General features: G+C 45.2%; 1 protein-coding gene across 2 annotated transcripts; it reads left to right on the top strand.

Moving 5' to 3' along the window:
- The first annotated feature begins 829 nt into the window (after nt 1–829).
- LOC307221727 (uncharacterized protein) lies at nt 830–17,682 on the top strand. 2 transcript variants are annotated; one of them, XM_079986512.1, is made up of 4 exons: nt 830–1,058; nt 9,719–9,742; nt 13,578–13,715; nt 15,817–17,682. In XM_079986512.1, the coding sequence occupies exons 1-4, from the start codon at nt 842–844 to the stop codon at nt 15,855–15,857; spliced, it is 420 nt and encodes a 139-aa protein (XP_079842638.1). In that variant the 5' UTR covers nt 830–841; the 3' UTR covers nt 15,858–17,682. The 2 variants fall into 2 exon arrangements, with proteins under 2 accessions (XP_079842638.1, XP_079842637.1); XM_079986511.1 differs by having other exon boundaries at nt 852–1,058; nt 15,814–17,682.
- Nucleotides 17,683–20,703: the final 3,021 nt, after the last annotated feature.

The raw sequence follows: 20,703 nt of genomic DNA, 5'->3' as shown, positions 1-20,703 counted from the left end.
ATAGGGCAGACCCGGCCGGGATTCCCCTGTTCTCGCGGGGGCTGAAACCAGCCCCCGCTCATGTGGGGGTGGGCGTGAAGCCCGCAACCCCACCTCCTGGGCAGGCCGGAAGTGGCTTTGCTTGACATCATTGTAACAGCCAATGACTGACAGTTGGGCAACCTTGTCAAACATGGCCCCCAGAGGGCGGGAGAGATAATGAAACAATTAATTAAACAATTGATGGTCTTTTAAACTGGGGAGGGGGCACTTATTGTTTTTGTTGGTTTTATATACACACACACACACACACACACACATACATATATATATATATATATATATATATATATATATATATGTTTTTATGTTGTAAACAGCCCTGTGATCTTCAGATGAAGAATGGTTTAGAAATTTAATCAATAATACCTTTTAAAAAATGTATATAAAAAACCATCTCTCGCCACCAATGAACAATATATTTTACATTTTGACATTAGGAGAAACAAGAGAAGAACAATTTTGGTATATGTGTCTGCTGGAGATGGGCAGAGAATGCATGTTTGTTTGTTTGTTTGAAGAATTATTATTTACAGATAGGGGTGCCAACTGACCAGAAAAAAAGCTCCTCTTGAGTCCCTCATCACAGCGAAACCTGCAGAAATCAGCAGGCAAACCTCTTTTACAGAGCAGCCTGCAGATCCAGCTGCTGCTGCGAAAGACAGAGCCATAGAGTTCAGCTGGAAAGTTGGCAACCCAGTTTGCGGCGCTCTCCTTTCATCTGCTGCATGCAGCCACCGCGGAGCCAGCTGAAGACAGAGACTTGTGGCTTTGGGGAAGTCAGTGGGATGCAGCAACACAGATGGCAGGGATTGCCTGCTCTTTGGCTTCGTGGAACTCAGGTCTCATGATTCTCCATGGGCCATCCCACATCCTGCTCAAGCATCAGAGGATGAGGCAACCCATTTTTTTTTTCATTTTTTTTAAAAAAGAACCTCATATCTGGTTGTGCAGTCCGGAGGCCAGTCTCAGAAAGACCATGTGGGGCTTTACTGTTTGCATTTTCTCTCTGCTTGCCGGTGAGTGTCTTTGGATATATTTTTTTTAATGGTTGGAGTTTGTACATATGTGCTTCCAGGCTCCCTGTAGCTCTATTGAGTAGGCAAACTAAGGCCCGGGGCCCAATCGCCTTCTAAATCTGGCTCGCGGACGGTCTGGGAATCAGCGTGTTTTTACATGAGTAGAATGTGCCCTTTTATTTAAAATGCATCTCTGGGTTATTTGTGGGGCCTGTCTGGTGTTTTTACATGAGTAGAATGTGTGCTTTTATTTAAAATGCGTCTCTGGGGTATTTGTGGGGCATAGGGATTTGTTCATCCCCCCCCTTCACAATATAGTCTGCCCCCCACTCCAAGGTCTGAGGGACAGTGGACCGGCCCCCTGCTGAAAATGTTTGCTGACTCCTGCTCTAGAAGCTTGGCTACAAATAGTCCCTTCATCTGGTTTGATGCTTGTTGGAGACTCAGCTCATGAACGTCACACTCTCTATACAGTGGTACCTTGGGTTACATACGCTTCAGGTTACATACGCTTCAGGTTACAGACTCCTCTAACCCAGAAATAATACCTCGGGTTAAGAACTTTGCTTCTGGATGAGAACAGAAATCGTGCTCCGGCAGCACGGTAGCAGCGGGAGGCCCCATTAGCTAAGGTTAAGAACAGTTTCAGGTTAAGAACGGACCTCCGGAACGAATTAAGTACTTAACCCGAGGTACGACTGTACTGCCTTGAACAGGTAGGGCCATAGCTCAGTGGCTCAGTACATACTTAGGGAGCAATCCAAACCCAATATACCTTGGGATGAGTGAAATTTGGATAGTAGAGATCTCCAGCTGGGCTAAGCCAGGGCTATGCCGGCCAAAGTCCTTCATCCTAACTCAGCTAGAGATTCACTGGTTTAAGTCCTCCATCCTGGCTCAGCCTTCTCAACCAGGGCTCAACCAAAGCAGGGGTAAATCTAAAAAAAGAAAAGAAGGGGGGGGGGTGTTTTAGGGGTGTGGCCAAATAGGACAAGGGGAGGCTTATTTTTATTCCAAACTTGGTTCAGATTGTTCACCTGTAAAGCTCTGATATTGTGATGGACATTGAAAAAGATGTGTTCTGCATTCCTTTCTTTTCCTCTGATTACTTTCCTTGTTGTGTTGCTTGGAAGCTTAAAAATAAAAATTACTAAAAAGAAGCACCTGAAATATCTTGAAAAAACTTCTCTGCCTGAGACCATGGAGAGCATCTGCAAGTCAGAGTATGCAGTATAGGCTAAAGGAACTAACTCAGGATACGGCAGCCATGTGTGAATGCGGCTGATGGCTTTGCCCACTGTCTACTTCTTGTGCTCCAACAGGATATTTGGTGGATTGTTTTTAATGATAATTGATTCTGAAAAAAAATATGACCATTCTTTATTTGGTGCTGGAACCTATTTGTTTATTTCATAAAAATTATACACCGCACGATAGTTGCTAGGTTCATAGCAGGGGCAATCAGAATAAGGGCCACTAACTGACGGCATATTCAGGACTTTAAATTGTGCTCTTATATCAAATTTCCTTTTCTGCGTATACTCTAATGTTTTACTGTTGCTACGGCCATTGGCTAATGCGAATGAAGTTTTATCTATCTATCATCTCAAAATGGTTTCCAAAAGATGAAACAGTAAAATCAAGCAAAAAATGCAACCCTACCTTAAAACATACAGAAGTTGGAATACTAAAACAGACTGAAATGACCTTGACTTTCTAAGCATCTGGGTAGGCTTGTCTCAGCAGCAACGGTTTTAGTAGGTGTCGAAAAGAGTACAGCGAAGGCAGCTGCTTAATCTCAAGAGGCAGGGAGTTCCAATGTCTAGGTGCTGCCACACTTTTTAGCAATGTGGAACGGGTATTATGGGGCACCTATATCAGTGCCAATTCAAGTTAATACATAGAGAGGAAGGGCACCCTGACACAGAATCATACTATTGTCGAGTTGGAAGGGACCTCGAGAATCATCTAGTCCAACCCCTTGCAATGCAGGAATCTTCCACCCAACATGGGGCTTGAACCCATGTCCCTGAGATTAAACGTCTCATCCTCTACTGACTGAACCATCCCTCAGTGCTATAACCAAACTCTTTGTGTGGGATTTGGCTAGCTGTCTTCTAGTGGTTTGAAAGTGCATTAGCTTACATCTCAGCTCAGCCCTTTACTCATGAGGTGACCTTAACTCCTCCACATGCAGCTGCTGGGTGACCTTGGGCCAGTCACACTTCTCTGAAGTCTCTCAGCCCCACTCACCTCACAGAGTGTTTGTTGTGGGGGAGGAAGGGAAAGGAGAATGTTAGCCGCTTTGAGACTCCTTCGGGTAGTGATAAAGCGGGATATCAAATCCAAATCCAACCAAGCTGTCTCCCTCTCAGCCTCAGCCTCTCCCCTGCCACACCCGAGTATTATGGACAACTTTACACTAGTGTTATCAGGATTAATGAGATATCATATAAACAAACACATTTGAAGCGCCCTCCGCCCCTGGTCCAAAGAATATTGGGAACTGTAGTTTTTTAAGGCTGCTAGGGATTGCTGCTTGGTGAGGGGCAAACTACAGTTCCCAGGATTCTTCAGACAGGGAGTGTGTTTCAAGTGGGATTTAAATGTGTGGTATGTATGGAGCCATAGTTTAAGAGGGATCTTGTTTCAGCAAGTGCTTGTCCTTATGTAGCTGAAACAGTGCCAGCTATGTCAAAGAGGGAGGTAACTTCTTCAGGGGAATCCCAAGGTTTACAGAAGTACAAAAAAAGAGAGAAACCATAAGAGGAACCTTCCTCCCCAACCCCTATTGAGGACTGAGCATGCTCAGTGGCTGTTCTAGAGAAGTGGGGAACCAATGGAAAGCTAGTGCAATGGGAGAATGGAGCAGACTACCTGGAAAAAGGCCAGTGTGCCCACCATGAAAAAGGAGCTCCCCACGCTGCAACATTTTGTTGCAGGTCCCGCTTAGTATTCATCACACAATGTGCCTTGTGGATGAGTGGGGATCCCAACCCCTGTCTCCTCAGCCTAAACCCAACACCCGAATCACTACTCTCTTGAGACCATGCATGCAAACGGCTTTGAACACCCGTGCAACGTGCATAAAGTCATGTTACTGTTATGGGTGGCGACGATGATGTCATGTGCCTTCGGCTTTGTGCCAATATAGCTGTGCAAAGCTGAGGTTAAGCTGAGGGGGTTGTGGGTCTGTCTTACGTGGGGGGAGAGGGTCCCCTTCTCAAAGCTGTTCTTTGCAGAGTGTGACGGGGGGTTTGCCCATGTGTTGGAGGAACTGAAACTGCTAGCGGTGTCTGTATTCGTGTGTGTCTGGTGGGAGGAAAGGGGGTGGGAATGCAAGATGGTGTGGCAAGAGGAAGTCGCAGCAGCTGACAGGAAAACTATATGCACTGTAACCACCACTCTTTCAGCCTTCACACAGTCTAGCGTCCCAGATAACCTCTCCCTTTCCTTCAATGCATCTAATCCCCAGAATTCACAGCTTGCCTTAATCCCACAAAAAAATAGAGGCGAGGAACCTCAAGCTCAGGGGCCAAATGCAGCACTCTGGGCCTCTTTACCTGAGCCTCAGGAGTCTCCACAGGTGAGATCTCTTCTCCAGGCCCCATCCTCTCTGCCTAGGCCACGCCCCTCACTTGTCATGTTCTATGATCTTGTCAAAGACCCAGAATTGTGGCGATGCGTCTCATTCAGTGGCCTGCATGGACCCCTGGCTCTTGTCATACCATGGATAGCTCAGTCGGTTAGAGCATGGTACTGATAATGTGGGAATGTTCAGGGCGGCAGGAGAGGATATATTGCTTATTAATATCCTTCCGAACTTGCGTTACCAAGTGCCTTTACTCAGCAGAGTTTACATTCCCCTTCTAACGCACAGCAGATAGCTGGTTGCAGGCTTGTGTAAGCCTCTCATTATTGAATTTTATGTTCCTGGTAAGTTCCCTTTTATCCCTCTTAAAAAGAATAAAGGCACAGCAATCTTATTTAAAGTCAGTAAAAGTTGTTTACTCACATCAGTTCACAGTTGGATCCCTGAAGGCAGACTTAGTTACAAATATGTACATGTGGATCTACCCCATATACATGTGCTTAATGTTAATCCCAGTGCTTCTGCTAGCTGGGAAGCTAGCATTTCTAGCTGGTCCAACGACGAAGAAAGTGAAAAAGAAAGTGGCAGCATGCCTTGGCCTTTTGTTACCTGGGCAGGTAAGGTCACGCCCACCTCTAGTCACATGCAAAAGGAAGGATGTTCCAAACCAGGAGGAAACAGGAAGTTCTGACTGGCTGGACCAAACATCCCTTTGCATGCCCACTCTAGGAAAACAAGGAATGTTGTATTTGACTGCTCCCAGTGGATTACATCCCACAGATAATGCCAGCATTGCAGGTTCGGTCCCTGACAGCTGAATATTCGTGCATTGCAGAGGGTTGGACTAGCTGGTCCTCATGGTTCCTTCCAACTCTATGATTCTATGAAACATACCTGTTACTCTGAACGTGTTTTTGCCTTTGGCCTTGCCAGCCAATGATATGCAGACCCCAGAAGGATGCCCAAGAGGGAATGCAGGCCTCAAACTGAAAGTGCTTCCCCATCATTGCATGAGAAATTAACTACTTGCAACTGCACCCCGCTTTTCCTTCAGGGAAGCGATGCATGAGGTTACGACCCATTTTGTTTTCAACAGAGCCTTAGCGAGAATGACTGGCTGTAGGGCATGCATGGAGCTTCATGGCTGAATGGGGATGTGAATCCAGGTCTCCTTCAAAGGGATGGGGAGAAATTTGATTCAGTTCACATTTAAAGCCAACTTTGTCACATTTGCACTTTCAGAAACAGTGGGGGAACCGAAACACAGCCACCCTTTGAAATTTGCGCTCCTCCGAATTTTGCAATGACATTCTCCAACCAAATCATCTTTGCCAAATGCATTGATGAGGAGAAAGTGTTCCCCCAAATGAATATATATTTGAAAATAATATACAAAAATGTGTGTGTGTGTGTGTGTGTGTGTGTGTGTGTATATATATATATATATATATATATATATATATATATCTTTGCAAAAATGTGTACATGTGTCAAAACTGGATAAAATGGGGTAATTTTGCAATAAAATGATATATGAATAGAGAGAGATATACAAATCACTGCAGAAATGTGAAGAACCAACATTAAGATTAGAAAAATGAGAAACTGAGAGACCCAAAATGACAGATCCTTCCATCCTTGTTTCATCCCAATGTACCACACCACGCTGGGTATACCCAAAATAAAGCCAACCTTGTTTATTTTCATGACAGTTCATTCAAATTGCTTATTGTGAAAGTCACACATTTTTCCTTTGAATATATACAATTATTCAAATTGTCTTACACCCTCTCCACAAACCTTCTTGCAACAGTCCTCTAAGGTAGGCCAGGAATTATTATTAACCCTTTCCCCGCTTCCCCTCAAATACTGATGTTGATGTTGATGGAAAGTAGCATTCTGAAATCATCTAGCAAACTCAAGTTTTAAACTGGCAAAAACAATATAGGGTAATACCCAACGTTAGTCACACTCGAAAGCAAACCCATTTAAATCAGTAGACTCTGATAACTTGTCCATTAGTTACAGTGGGTCTACTCTATGTATGATAGAACCAGTCCTCAGGCAATCTTGTGACGCCTTAACAACAAACATTTTAATTTTGATACAAACTTTCAAGCTATTATGAACCTGTTAGTTTCTAAACTGCCACGAGACTTCATGTTATTTTTGCTGCAGCAACCTATTTCACTACTGTTTTGGAAGGTCTGTGTCTAGGCGTTCCTGATTTCGCACTCACAGACAGTACTATCCTATGAGTCACATGTAGGTCTGCGTAAACACCATATATTTAAAACACATGCCCCCCCCCAAATTCTGGGAACTCTAGTTTGTTAAGAGTGCTGGGAATTGCAGCTCTGTGAGGGACAAACTACACAGTTCCCAGGATTCTTTGGAGGAGATTGTGTGCTTTAAAATGTGTTTAAAATGCATGGTATGTACACAGCTTGGACCCTATTAAGTTCAGGCTGAATCCCAAATTAATGTGCTGTGTATAGGATCTCAGCATCAGTCTCTTAGCTACTACACAGAGACTCCTCTCTGTATCAAACCTCCCCACAGACAGAGCCTGTTCCATTAACCAATAATATAGGGCGGTATATATATTCTAATAATAATAATAATAATAATAATAATAATAATAATAATAATAATGGACTCAGCTACATTAGTCAAAAAACAGCGATTTGATTGCGTTATAAACACACAACACCAGATGGCACCAGAGAGCACAAAACATTTCTATAGCTTTTTACATAGGTTTTTTCCCCTTTTCATTCTAACAATTTAATTTCTGACTTATTTATAACGTTTCCCCCCCCCCCCTGTGTGTAGTTCCACCCTTGGTTGCCACCATTTTGTTTTATTCTATTTTTAAATGTCCTTTACAAGTGACACTCCTTTGCACAAACATGATGCTCATATATATCTTTTTAACAACAGACTGTGAGCCAGCCTCCCCTCTCTCTTCCTCAGAGGTGATTGGTGCCTATCCATCTAGGGACATATTCTCCCCTTAAAAAGGAGAATTTACCCTAAGAATGGTAAAAGTGATGATCAGAGTGCCCTTCAATAAAAGTTCTCAGGGTGGTGTATGGCACGGTCGGAATGGGATCATACAAGTAATTCTTGAATTATATAAGTGTTGTCCAAAAAGCTCAGGGCAGTATAATTGGCCTCTTCCCCCATCTCACTTTCTGTGGTTAACTCACCCTTTAAAGTTGGCAAGGCAGCATAATATTACCAAAAGCCTAAGAGCATAAAGGGATTTTTCCAAAATGCTTCTGATAAAAAGCTTTCTGAAGGTAGCTGACAAACTAAAACATAAAAAGCATAAATAGTAAAATATGTGTAAAATACAATTAGCTAAAATAACAGCTGATAGGCTATACAAATTTAATCCTTTGAGTTGTGTGGGAGCAGAGGAACTGCTTGCAACTTGATATTGATTGGGGAAAGGCTAACAGGCTTCTTCCTCTCTAGAAAAAGCTGAAAAGGAACCTATTATTATTATTATTATTACTATTATTATTCCATTTGAAGATGTACCAAGGAAGTTCAGAAACAAATAAAAGTCAACAGCAAAATACCAGCAATAAAACCAAAACCAAAAAATAAAATAAAAACACAACTACCAATAAATTAAAATATATAGTAAAACAACAATAAAACATCCATAATTAAAATACATAATAAACAAGCCCATTAAAATAGCAGAACAGTTAAGGCCATTATGGTTGTGTTGTATACTTATCAGGCTATCTATGCTGGGTCAGAAAATGCGACAGTAGTTGCAAGTTAGGAAGCCACTCCCTTCTTACGAGAAGCAAGTCTGCAGTGCACAGAGAACCCCTTCGGGCGCAGCTGGCCCTGTTGTTACCAAGAGGGAGGCTGCTGCCTCAGGCAGCAAATGTGGAGGGTGGGGGGCAGGAGCGAGGGGCTGGAGGCCAGCTCTGTGGGTGCCACGTGGCCTTTGCCCGTGCCCTGTAAACTAGTCTGGCTCCAGCATTGGGGAAAGATTCAACAGGCATTCTGGGCAACTGAAATGGGGGGAGTGGGGGCAGCTATTTTGTTATTCGACACAGGCAGCAAAATGCATTTCATGAGTCACTCACCCCTCTCTGTCTGCCATCCCCGCAAGCAAAAGGCAAAGTCAGAGTTCAAGCACACGTTCCAGCCAGGCAAAAACATCGAAAGCAGGGCAAGCAAAGAGGAGTTCCAACGCTGAAATTCAGGGACCTCCAATGAAGCTGAACATTGGAGGAAGATTCAGGGCAGTACAAGAAAGTATTTCTTCATACAGTGCCTAGTTGAACTCGGGAACTCACCCTAGTGGTGGTCACCAACTTGGATGACTTTAAAACAGGATTATGGAGTAGAAGGCTATCAGTCAGAAGCAGTAAAGCTTCTGAATACCAGCTCCTGGGAACCACAGGAGGAGAGGGTCTCCACCCCCATTGTTCTGCCTGGACACTGAGGTCCAGCGCCGAGGGCCTTCTGGCGGTTCCCTCACTGCGAGAAGCCAAGTTATAGGGAACCAGGCAGAGGACCTTCTCAGTAGTGGCACCCACCCTTTGGAACGCCCTCCAACCAGATGTCAAAGAGAATAACAACTACCAGACTTTCAGAAGACATCTGAAGGCAGCCCTCTTTAGGGAAGCTTTTAATGTTAAACAGACCACTGTATTTTAATACTTTGTTGGAAGCCGCCCAGAGTGGCTGGGGAGGCCTGGCCAGATGGGCGGGGTATAAATTTATTATGATGATGATGATGATGATGATGATGATGATGTTTGGGTCTTGCTTGCAGTGGCTGCTGACCACTTTGAGAACAAGATTCGGGACAAGTTGGGACATTGAGCTGATCCAGCAAGCTCTTCTTTTGCTTTTAGGCATGGCTGGGAGTGGTGCATGGCCTTGGGAAAGTCCCGAGGGCCTGACAGAGGGGCTTGGAGGGCCACATTTGGTTCCCCGCCCCTGGGAGATGGAAAGAAGGCTTGCCTTGTGGGAAGGGATTGTTATACCTCTGGAGTGACAGCGTTGTTTTCTTTCCCTCTATCCTTTTCAGCAAGCGCCGCCACTGGGACAACAGGTAAGAGATTTCAGCACATCGTCACGGGGTCCGGAAGGACGGCTTCGTTTTCTACGAGTGATTCACACATATGGAAACAGCTATGCAGCCAAGCGTGTGAAAAACAACAAGTGCACTTGGGCCTTCGAAACCACTGGGTTTCCCCACCCCAAACTCAACCTGTACCCCTGGGGAATTGGCCTTTGAGTCAATGCTTTCGAGCTGGGAAGGTTAACCCGACTTTGCCTTTGAGCAACAACCGAGGAGCTCTTTGTCAGGTGCCACACCAAAGCAAGACTCACTGGGTTTCCCCTCTCCCTCTAGGCACCACTCCTTGTTGTGATACAGTAGTCAGATTAAGGCATCCGTGTTCTTAAAATCTGGGGGAAGTACGAGGGAAGCTGCCCACCCAGAAGAGAACTCCCCTTCATGGGCACATGTTAGTCTAAATGCATCCCGTTATGTACTGTCAGAGGTTAGGGAGGGAGCCACAATCTGACATCTGTATTTATGCACGGCTATGCAAAGGAAATGGGACGCGGGTGGTGCTGTGAGTTCAACCACAGAGCCTAGGACTTGCCAATCAGAAGGTCGGCGGTTCGAATCCCCACGACAGGGTGAGCTCCCTGCCCCTGCCAACCTAGCAGTTTGAAAGCACGTCAAAGTGCAAGTAGATAAATAGGTACCGCTCCAGCAGGAAGGTTAATGGCATTTCCGTGCGCTGCTCTGGTTCGCCAGAAGCGGCTTAGTCATGCTGGCCACATGGCCGGAAGCTGTACGCTGGCTCCCTTGGCCAATAAAGCGAGATGAGCACTGCAACCCCAGAGTCGGTCACGACTGGACCTAATGGTCAGGGGTCCCTTTACCTTTACCTTTATGCAAAGGAAGCTGCCTTATACCAAATCAAACCATTACTCCTTCTAGCTGAGTACCATCAACACTGACCGACAGTGGCTCCCTGTGGTTTTAGACAGGTAGTCTCCCCCAGTGCTACCTGGAGATGGCACGGTTTGAACCCGGGACCTTCTGCATGCAAAGCAGATGCTCTACCACTGAGCCATATGGTGTGTGTGTGTGTGTCCAGATGAACAGTGGATAGATCATTAGCAGATGTAAAGAAGTTTTATTTCAGCAGGTGCTACTTTTTCCTCTGGCACCCACACACCAATCTTTTGTTGCTCTGCTGAAATTTCCCTTTACAAGACAGAGGACAACTCTGATGTGAAGTTACTTGCTGCTTTCCTAAATATTATTTGGGGCTGAGCAAAAAAGACCCCACCCCAGTTCTGCGCCCTGTTTGCAGGTGGTGAAATTGGGGTCAAGGCATTTTGTTGCATTTTGTTGTTTTTGGTGGTGGAAGGATTCATCAACAATTTCTTGTGAGGGTTCACCATTCACACCTGTGGCAGGCAGTTTAATAATAATAATAATAATAATAATTTATTATTTGTACCCCGCCCATCTGGCTGGGTCTCCCCAGCCACTCTGGGCGGCTTCCATAAAAACCAAAAATACACTAAAATATCACAGATTAAAAACTTCCCTGAACAGGGCTGCCTTAAGATGTCTTCTGAATGTCACGTAGTTATTTATTGCTTTGACATCTGCTGGAAGGGCATTCCACAGGGCGGGCGCCACTACCGAGAAGGCCCTCTGCCTGGTTCCCTGTAGCTTTGCTTCTCGCAATGAAGGAACCGCCAGAAGGCCCTCGGCGCTGGACCTCAGCGTCCGGGCAGAACGATGGGGGTGGAGACGCTTCTTCAGGTATACTGGGCCGAGGCCGTTTAGGGCTTTAAAGGTCAACACCAGCACTTTGAATTGTGCTCGGAAACGTACTGGGAGCCAATGTAGGTCTTTCAAGACCGGTGTTATGTGGTCTCGGCGGCCGCCCCCAGTCACCAGTCTAGCTGCCGCATTCTGGATTAGTTGTAGTTTCCGAGTCACCTTCAAAGGTAGCCCCACGTAGAGCGCATTGCAGTAGTCCAAGCGGGAGATAACCAGAGCATGCACCACTCTGGCGAGACAGTCCGCAGGCAGGTAGGGTCTCAGCCTGCGTACCAGGTGGAGTTGGTAGACAGCTGCCCTGGATACAGAATTGACCTGCGCCTCCATGGACAGCTGTGAGTCCAAAATGACTCCCAGGCTGCGCACCTGGTCCTTCAGGGGCACAGTTACCCTATTCAGGACCAGGGAGTCCTCCACACCTGCCCGCCCCCTGTCCCCCAAAAACAGTACTTCTGTCTTGTCAGGATTCAACCTCAATCCATTAGCCGCCATCCATCTTCCAACCGCCTCCAGGCACTCACACAGGACCTTCACCGCCTTCACTGGTTCTGATTTGAAGGAAAGGTAGAGCTGGGTATCATCTGCATATTGATGGACACCCAGTCCAAACCCCCTGATGATCTCTCCCAGCGGCTTCATATAGATGTTAAAAAGCATGGGGGAGAGGACGGAACCCTGAGGCACCCCACAAGTGAGGGCCCAGGGGTCTGAACACTCATCCCCCACCACCACTTTCTGAACACGGCCCAGGAGGAAGGAGCGAAACCACTGTATAACAGTGCCCCCAGCTCCCAGCCCCTCTAGACGGTCCAGAAGGATGTTATGGATGTTTAATTTCCTTCTTGTTCTCTCGGTTTTGTTATCCCTCCACCACAGGTTACAGCAGCAGCAACAGCAGTTTAGGGCAGTCTGGCAGCCATTTTGCGGCCCTCCCTTCACAATACCCTCAAGTAATTTTGTTTGGGGGCATTGTGTGGGATGGGGTGTGTGTGTGGACGGCCTCCACTATAAAAATGGCGGAGCAAATGTTTGACAAAATGACCTCTTCTTACAAGGGGGCAGGGGGCTGAAGAGGGAAAATCTAGGTGAAAATTGCATTAAAACTCTTCTGAAAATGCTTGGTCTATGTCTCCTTCCTCATGAGGTCATCATGAGCCTCTGATACAGGCTTCCTCAACCCCAGCCCTCCAGATGTTTTGAGACTACAATTCCCACCATCCCTGACCACTGGTCCTGCTAGCTAGGGATCATAGGAATTGTAGGCCAAAAACATCTGGAGGGCCGAGGTTGAGGAAGCCTGCTCTGATACCATGTACCATGAATAGGGGAGGGCTATTGTATTCACATTTGCGAGTGGGAAAGGGTTATCATGCTTTTCCATTGAGATTGGACTGGTCACTGTGAGAAGAGATTGTTAGGCTAAATGGGCTTTTGGCCTGATCCAAATCAGAATCATGGAACTGTAGGGAAGGGACCACAAGGGTAATCTAGTCCAACCCTCTGCAGTGCAGGAATCTCTTGCCCAGTTTGGGTCTTGAACCCATGACCTTGAGATTAAGAGTCTCATGCTCTACCAACTGAGTTGCCCATCTAATGAGTCCCATCAGATCTTAGGGCTTATACACACTTTTGTTTTTTGCACTATACTTTCCAGTCACAGCTCCACATTAAAAAGCTCCATCTCTGAGCACCCACCCCCCATTCTGGTGTTCCCCTCACGAAAACCCGCTCTTTAAAGCTGAAGCACAACAAACGCCAATTCAGGTTTTCTGCAGATTACCGTTCGCTCCGATTCAGCAGTAAAGAGCGGGATTTTGCGGGGAAAGCTCTGGAGGAAAAATAAAATAAAGAGTGCTCAGACATGCAGCTTTTAAGCACAGACCGTGCCTGGAAAGCACGGAAGGATTGTGCATAAACCTGATTCTCAAGAGGAGGGACAACTTGACGACAAATGGTGACACAGTGCCCTCTGGTTGTGATCTGGAGTCACTGCATTTTGCTGCTGCCTTGACTCAAATGGGAGAAGAGAAGCTGATAGCTTCCATGACTGGTTCTTTCCTTTCACACCCAGGGCATTATGAAGACTGCTACCACATCACCACAGGCATCATGATTGCCATTGTGGCCGGAGATGTTGCTCTCACCTTGCTCTTCCTCATCCCTGTCTATTACTGCATACGTCCAAAGGGCAGCAAAAACAGTGACTCTGGTAAGTGAGGCACACTCAAGCTGGTCTCCTGCAAGAAGCAAGAAAAGTGAAATGGTGGGATCCGTTCTGGAGAACTGTGCCAGTTTGAAGGAATGGCTCTTTGGAAGAAGGGGCAGAGGAAGGGGGGTGCAGTGGGGGCAGACCGCCCCGGGTGTCTTCGTTGAGGGGGGTGGCATATGGCGCACTACCAGTGACTCCCGAGCCTACTCCAAGCCGTTGGGGGAAAGGGGAGCTGAGCTGTTTTGCCGGCGGCATTCCCCCCTTCCCCCTTCGTTTTGACATCTTGGGGATGCTTGGGAGTTGTGGGCGGGCAGTGTGCCGAATGTCCGCTATTGGCGACTCGCTCCACCCCCGGCTGCAGGGTATGCGTGCCGCTCTGTACATTAGAGCGGCTATCCCGTACCTGGGAGGGCACCCTCCACGCTCCGCCCCCCTCAGGGGTGTGCCCTGCCCCCCTCAGGAATGCTCCCCACCCCCTCGGGAGTGCGGACATATTCTCCCCCACTGTTTGGAAGAAGGGCAGATTCATAGCTCTTAGCATCCCACAGGTGGTTTCTGAAGCTTGTTCTGCGGTAGCGTAATTTTTATTGATTGACCTCCCACTTTTCGGCCAAGGAGTTCAAGGTTAGCAGACTTAGCACCTCCTCTTTCATTTCCCCCTCACAATAACTCTGTGGAATAGGTTAGGCTGAGAGATCATGACTACACTAAGGTTGGCCACTGAGTTCCATGGCTAAGTGGGAATTTAAACCTTGGTCTCCCAGGTCCTAGTCCTTTGCTCTAACCTCTACACCATGCTGGCTTTCATAAAAGGTCTGATTGAAAGTGCTAATAATTAACACACACTCCCCCCAAAAAGGGTAGGATAGATCAAGGGCAGAAGTTATTCTCATTTTTTCTTTTATTCATACGTTTCAAGTTTCTACATTTCACTAATTTTACAATCATTTTGACATTTCAAAACTTGACTTCCTTTCCCCTTTTTCTGTGGTTCCTTAAATTTGTTTTTAATATCTTCTGCATATCCAAATTAACTTAATTTACTCATTTATTTGTATTCTTTAAATATATACTCTTATCAAACTGCAGGTTATTACAATAATCCTGTCCATGTTTTAATCTGTTTATAATTTACCTGTAAATAAACCATTTCCATTCTTTTGTTAAAAAAAGGGTTATCTTTATTTCGTATTCTTCAGGTAAGTTTTGCCATTTCTGCATATTCCATAAGTTTTTGTATCCATTCTTCCTTTGCTGGGAGTTCTGCTTCTTTCCATTTTGGGGCAAGTAACATTCTTGTCGCTATAGTAGCATACATGAATAAGTTTCTATACATTTTAGGTAGTTCTGTCCCTATAATTCCCAAAAGAAAACCTTCTGGGTTGTTGGTGTGTTTTTTTTACAAAGTTTATTTTAAACATCCTTTTCATTTCATTATAAATCATTTCCCAATATTTATTTACAATTTTGCAATCCCACCACATATGAAAAAATGTCCCTTCTGTTGTTTACATTTCCAACACTTTCTTTTGTTTTGTACATTTTTGCTAATTTAACTGGAGTTAGATACCATCTATACATCATATAGATGGTATATCTATATGATGTGGGAGGTCAATTTTTTCGGGACGCAGGTGGCGCTGTGGGTTAAAGCCTCAGCGCCTAGGACTTGCCGATCGAAAGGTCGGCGGTTCGAATCCCTGCGGCGGGGTGCGCTCCCGCTGCTCGGTCCCAGCGCCTGCCAACCTAGCAGTTCGAAAGCACCTCCGGGTGCAAGTAGATAAATAGGGACCGCTTGCCAGCGGGAAGGTAAACGGTGTTTCCGTGTGCCAGAGCAGCGATGTCACGCTGGCCACGTGACCCAGAAGTGTCTCCGGACAGCGCTGGCCCCTGGCCTCTTAAGTGAGATGGGCGCACAACCCCAGAGTCTGTCAAGACTGGCCCGTACGGGCAGGGGTACCTTTACCTTTATACATCATTTTCAGGGAGGGTAGCTCCTTGGCTGTGCCCGCTATGCAAACCATTGCTGGTGTCAACCCTCTGTGCAAACCTAGCCCCCATATCCAGCCTAATTGTGAATCTTTCCATCTTTCTCCAGGAGAAATGCACAGTTACGTGAACGTGATTGGAATGAATAAATGACACTCCTTCCCATTTGAAACTCACCACAAGTATCCAGCAGACATGACCAAAATCAGCACCTCTACAATACATTTGCCGGTGGCGGGGATATCCTCTTTGTGTTGGGTGGGCTGAAACATGACATTTTGGGTGATGGAGGGCTTTAGTGTTGTGTCTCTTAATGGGCAGAATTTAGCTCCATCTGTTGATGTGCATTTTATTGTGAATTCCCACTGATACAGTGATTTTTTTGTGTATTTTTTATCACTAGCAAAAGCCTTTTTATCCAAGCTTTATATGTGTTTTTGTACATACTGAGCTGTCTTCAACTAAACATTACTCAGAGGAGACCTGTTAAAATTAATAGGCCTAAGTTAGTCATGGTCATTTATTTCAGTTGGCCCTCTTTAAGCAGAAGTTAGTCGAAAACAACCCATAATGTGGCTGGAGCTTTGTATTGCAAAGAAGTGTGAATTTTGAAGAATGGCTGTATTTCAGTTTGTGTATTGTTTCGTAAAGCGCAAATTAGTATAATCGAATAATAGAATTGTAGAGTTCGAAGGGACCACAAGGATCTCATAGTCCAAACCCCTGAAATGCAGGAATCTTTAGCCCAATGTGGGGCTCGAACGCACAACCCTGAGATTAAGAGTCTCATGCTCTACCACCGTATTTACTGGCACTGACATAATGGGTTGAGGGGAGGGGAGAAATGATGGAATCAGTCACTGATGGAACCCAACCTAATAAGCGGTCTGCTAATTAAAAAGGGAAAAACATCCTTGCTGCTTTTACAGTTAAAGAATTGTTAGTTAACTGACAATAGAACCAGTAAACATGGCCTAAAGGAGATGATTTCTAGACCTTGTAATATAATGCCTGGTTTTGTGTGAAATGTAAACTGACTTGATACCTGATCCCCTATCGCATGTACAAATGCAACTAACTGGAAGCTGTCCGCCTGGAGGCCGGGCAAATCCCTGTTAGCACTCGGATATGGATTCTGAAGATCCATTATTGGTTAAAACTTATATTTTTCCCTGTTGGGTTGGCACCCTTAACCCTACTGGATTCCTACCAATCCAAATGGAAAGCTACACTGCATGAAAAGCTAAGAGGCTTGGGGTTTCCCCCACAGGCCCTGATAGCTGTAGGTTATGAGAAAGCCAAAGCAATAATCCGCCAACAAATTTGGGATGTGGAACTGCAATGCCACGTGAGCGAGATGAATAAACACCCAGCAATAAAAGATAACGGGAGAGGATTTACCCCAGCAAATTATTTGTCAAAATTACAAATACCAAAATACAGATGGTCATTTACCCTTGCTAGATTCAACTTGCTGCCATCTGCCTTATTGCAGGGCAGATTTGAGGGTAAACCATATGCAGAACGACTCTGCCCCTGCGGCTTGATGGAGGTAGAAACTGTCTCTCATGCCTTGTTATGCTGACATTTCTACGGGGATATACGCTTGGTATTTATTACCCCTGCTATGCAAAAATCTCCAAATGAATCTGAACTTCAATTCTAAAATACCTGGTAGAGGACAAGGATCCTGAGATCACATTAAGGGTAGCCAAATTCTGTGTGATTGCCATAAAACTTTGGGAACAAGCTATGCTATCATAATGATTAAGGCCTTAAATGATAATTTTAGGTTATATTTTAGTGACTAAGTTTTAATTTATATATTTTTTAACTGTTGCTGTATCTGTATTGTCCCTGTTATACCTAATTGCAAATTCAAATGTAACCCTATCATGTTTTATGACTTGCTTGATATTGTATGTGAGCTGGAATTGGTCTGTGACCAAAATAATAAATTCATTCATTCATTCATTCATTCATTCATTCATTCAACTACTAACTGGTTGAGTCATAAAGCTGACTTCTGCAATTTCTAGCAGAAACATGTTCTAAAATTCCTTGGATTGAGACTGTTATTTTGGTACAAAAAATGCTTCTGTGTGTTTCCTCTGAAATATAAGGGCACAAGGGGAGTCCAGGTGGATCAGACCAAAAGGTCCATCTGATTCAGCATCATGCCTCCTGTAGGGTCAGGGCCGACCCGATACATTTTGCTGCCTGAAGTGAAGGGCAAGTTGACACCCTCCTGTACCATCTGCAGAAGCTCACTTGACTAGCAGTTAAATTTTCAACACTGGCAATAGGACATCTTCCACTGTAACTGAGGGCAGCGGGTTGCACAGGCACACACCTCCAGCACCTTGCCACCACTTCCTGCCTCTCAGCATTTGCCGCCTGAGGCAGTCGTTTCCCTCTGCCTAATGGTAGGGCTGGCACATGGATTGGCCTGCCCTGCTGGAAAAAATACCGTAATAATCCATGAACAATGTGCTATTCCACCTGAAGCCTCAAGATGGTGGTACTGCATGCGTCTACTATGATAATTCGCATTCAGCTTATCTTCCCTTCCTGCATCAGGCTTGCAGTTTGTGGAACTGCATTCTCTTCCACAAGGTCACCTTTGGGGGCAAAGTTAGCAGTCAGACCTCTCTGCAATGCTGTGGGATGTTTATAATTCAGCATATGTGATCCAAAGATAAAAACGAGCATGACAAGTTTCTCTGTCTCGTTGCGATGAAGGGTTTTCAGAGGCCCATCTTTTTAGCAAAAGGATAGCGATGAGATCTTAGGATACAACATTTAATTGCATCCAGTCTTTGATATACTAAACTGTGTGAAAAAGTCCATAAGAAGGAAGCACAGAGAATTTGTAGCTTATATAGTAACAGGAGCCAGAATAACACATGCAAAAAAATAAAAATAAAATGAAGGCAGATGGGTATACAGTGGTAGCTTGGTTTGCAACCGCTTTGGATTACAACCGTTTTGGATTACGACCATGTCAAACCCGGAAGTGCGTGTCCCTTTTTTTGGATTACAACCCATTTTTTTGGAATTACAACCAATTTTGGGGGGGAGGTCCCATTGGCGAAAGCGCACCTTGGGTTACAACCTGTTTTGGTTTACAACCGGACCTCCGGAAGGATTATGGTTGTAAACCAAGGTACCACTGCACCTTCTCATGGTATGAGAAAGTCTGTGAATTGCTACAATGGCACAAACAACCCCGAAGTAAAAAAAGGGCAACAGAAGCAAGATACTGTCAGGAGGGAAGTTGAGACATTTGTATTCAGTGTAACAGGACTAGGAAGGACATATTGAACATAGGTTATGGATTCATACTGTTTTGAATATAAGTTCCAGTGGTGGCTTCATTGCTGATTTGCAATATAATGCATGCTTGATGCTGCCTGCAGTTTTTTTCTTGTCATTTATTTCTCTTTATAGTCATCATAAAATTAAAAAAAAAAAAATGATACCAGGAGTCCAAAGCAGTGCCTGAAAATACTGGTTGATGGAAATACACAAACACGGCTTCACAAAGACATCTTTGGTTATGCAAAGCCAATGTGCCATGTCCCTGTTGGATGCGCTGGTCTGGGTTCTGGCAACCGGAGGAGAGCAGTCTTGTGTTCAGGTGCTGCTTTGGGGCTTCCCATAAGGAATCTGGATGGCTGCTGTGAGAGCCAGATACTGGCCTAAAGAAGCCACTGGCCTAATCTAGTAAGCTCTTCTTCATTTGTATGCTTTTTGGCATTTTGGGGAAATGGAGGGTGGCTGCAGCCTTGCCAGGTCCTTCGCTTTCCAGGACGAGCACTCCTGACCTTTTGCCCTAGTGAGAAAGTTGGGGAGGGGGAGAGAAAGAAAGGGATGCCTGACTCTGCCAGTACCCATCCGCAATCGGTAAGCTTAGCAGGGAGCGAGTGGGTGGTCATGATGAAGAGCACACTTTGCTTATGCACGGTTGTGGTCCTCATTGTGTAATGGGAGCATTGCTCAGTGGCAAAGCACCTGCTCTGGATGCAAGAGGGCCTCAGCTCAATCCCTGGCAACTCTTGTTAAAAAGAATCAAAGGGTCAAAGAAGCTTCTGGGATCACAGGTAGGGATGGACAGAGGCATCATATTTGGTTCTCTGGGTTTTTGCTTTTCCCAATCTTAACTCTATTCTCCACATTTCTGCAGTAATTTGCAGGGTGGGTTTGTTTGTTTTTTTAAATCCTCATGCATTACATATTTGTAATCATTCTAATGTGATTTTCTCCCAATAAACACATTTTCATTTGGAGTTTTGACATACCAAATTTGCAAGCAATTTTCTTTAATACAATGCATCTTGGCATGCAATTTTCACCAAAATATGCATTTGTATGCACATTTCACATTTTTGTACCTGTTGTCCGATTGGAGAACTACATTGCAAAATTCAGTGGATCACAGCACGAATTTCAGAGAATACCTATTTCAGTTCACGTATTTGTTTCAAACATCCAAATTGGGTAATTTCTCGTTAAAATTCTGCAAACAAAATTGAATTTTAACTCCATGCCTACTGTGGACCTCCAGAGGTTGTTGGACTCCCCACTCCCATCAGCCCCAGTCACAAGGGGCAATGGTCAAGGATGATGGGAGTTGTAGTTCCAGCCACATCTGGAAGGCAGCACCTTACAGCTGCAGTAGTGGGTGGACTGGACTGCTGAGTTTGATCAGTGGAGAGAAACTTTAAAAGGAGCTGAGAGAGAGAGAGACAGGAAGGTCATATGGTTTGAGTGAGTCACATCATGTGCTTCTTGCTGGGCTGTGGCTTCAGCCAGACAACAGGGACTGTCGTGCTGATTGCAACATGTTCTCCAACAACACAGGAAATATGGCAATACTCTAGGTACAGCACACCACACAGCTGGAATGGAGATTGTCATTAGAGCAGCAAGGTGGCATCAGAAAGCCAGGCCTGGCCAGTCAAGAGGCTTTTTCCTGGCAGCGAACTGTAGGCCACAG

Source organism: Podarcis cretensis (genome assembly GCF_951804945.1).
Source record: "Podarcis cretensis genome assembly, chromosome: 8".
Classification (NCBI taxonomy): Eukaryota; Metazoa; Chordata; class Lepidosauria; order Squamata; family Lacertidae; genus Podarcis; species Podarcis cretensis.
Note: the sequence above shows the minus strand (reverse complement) of the source record. Positions and strands in the feature narration are given on the sequence as shown.

Excerpts from the sequence above, each read along its gene's own strand:
- LOC307221727 (XM_079986512.1), top strand. The coding sequence starts at position 842 with ATGGCAGGGATTGCCTGCTCTTTGGCTTCGTGGAACTCAGGTCTCATG. Across the intron at positions 9,743-13,577 it reads CGCCGCCACTGGGACAACAG|GGCATTATGAAGACTGCTAC; the intron begins GTAAGAGATTTC and ends TTTCACACCCAG. Across the intron at positions 13,716-15,816 it reads CAGCAAAAACAGTGACTCTG|AAATGCACAGTTACGTGAAC; the intron begins GTAAGTGAGGCA and ends TTTCTCCAGGAG.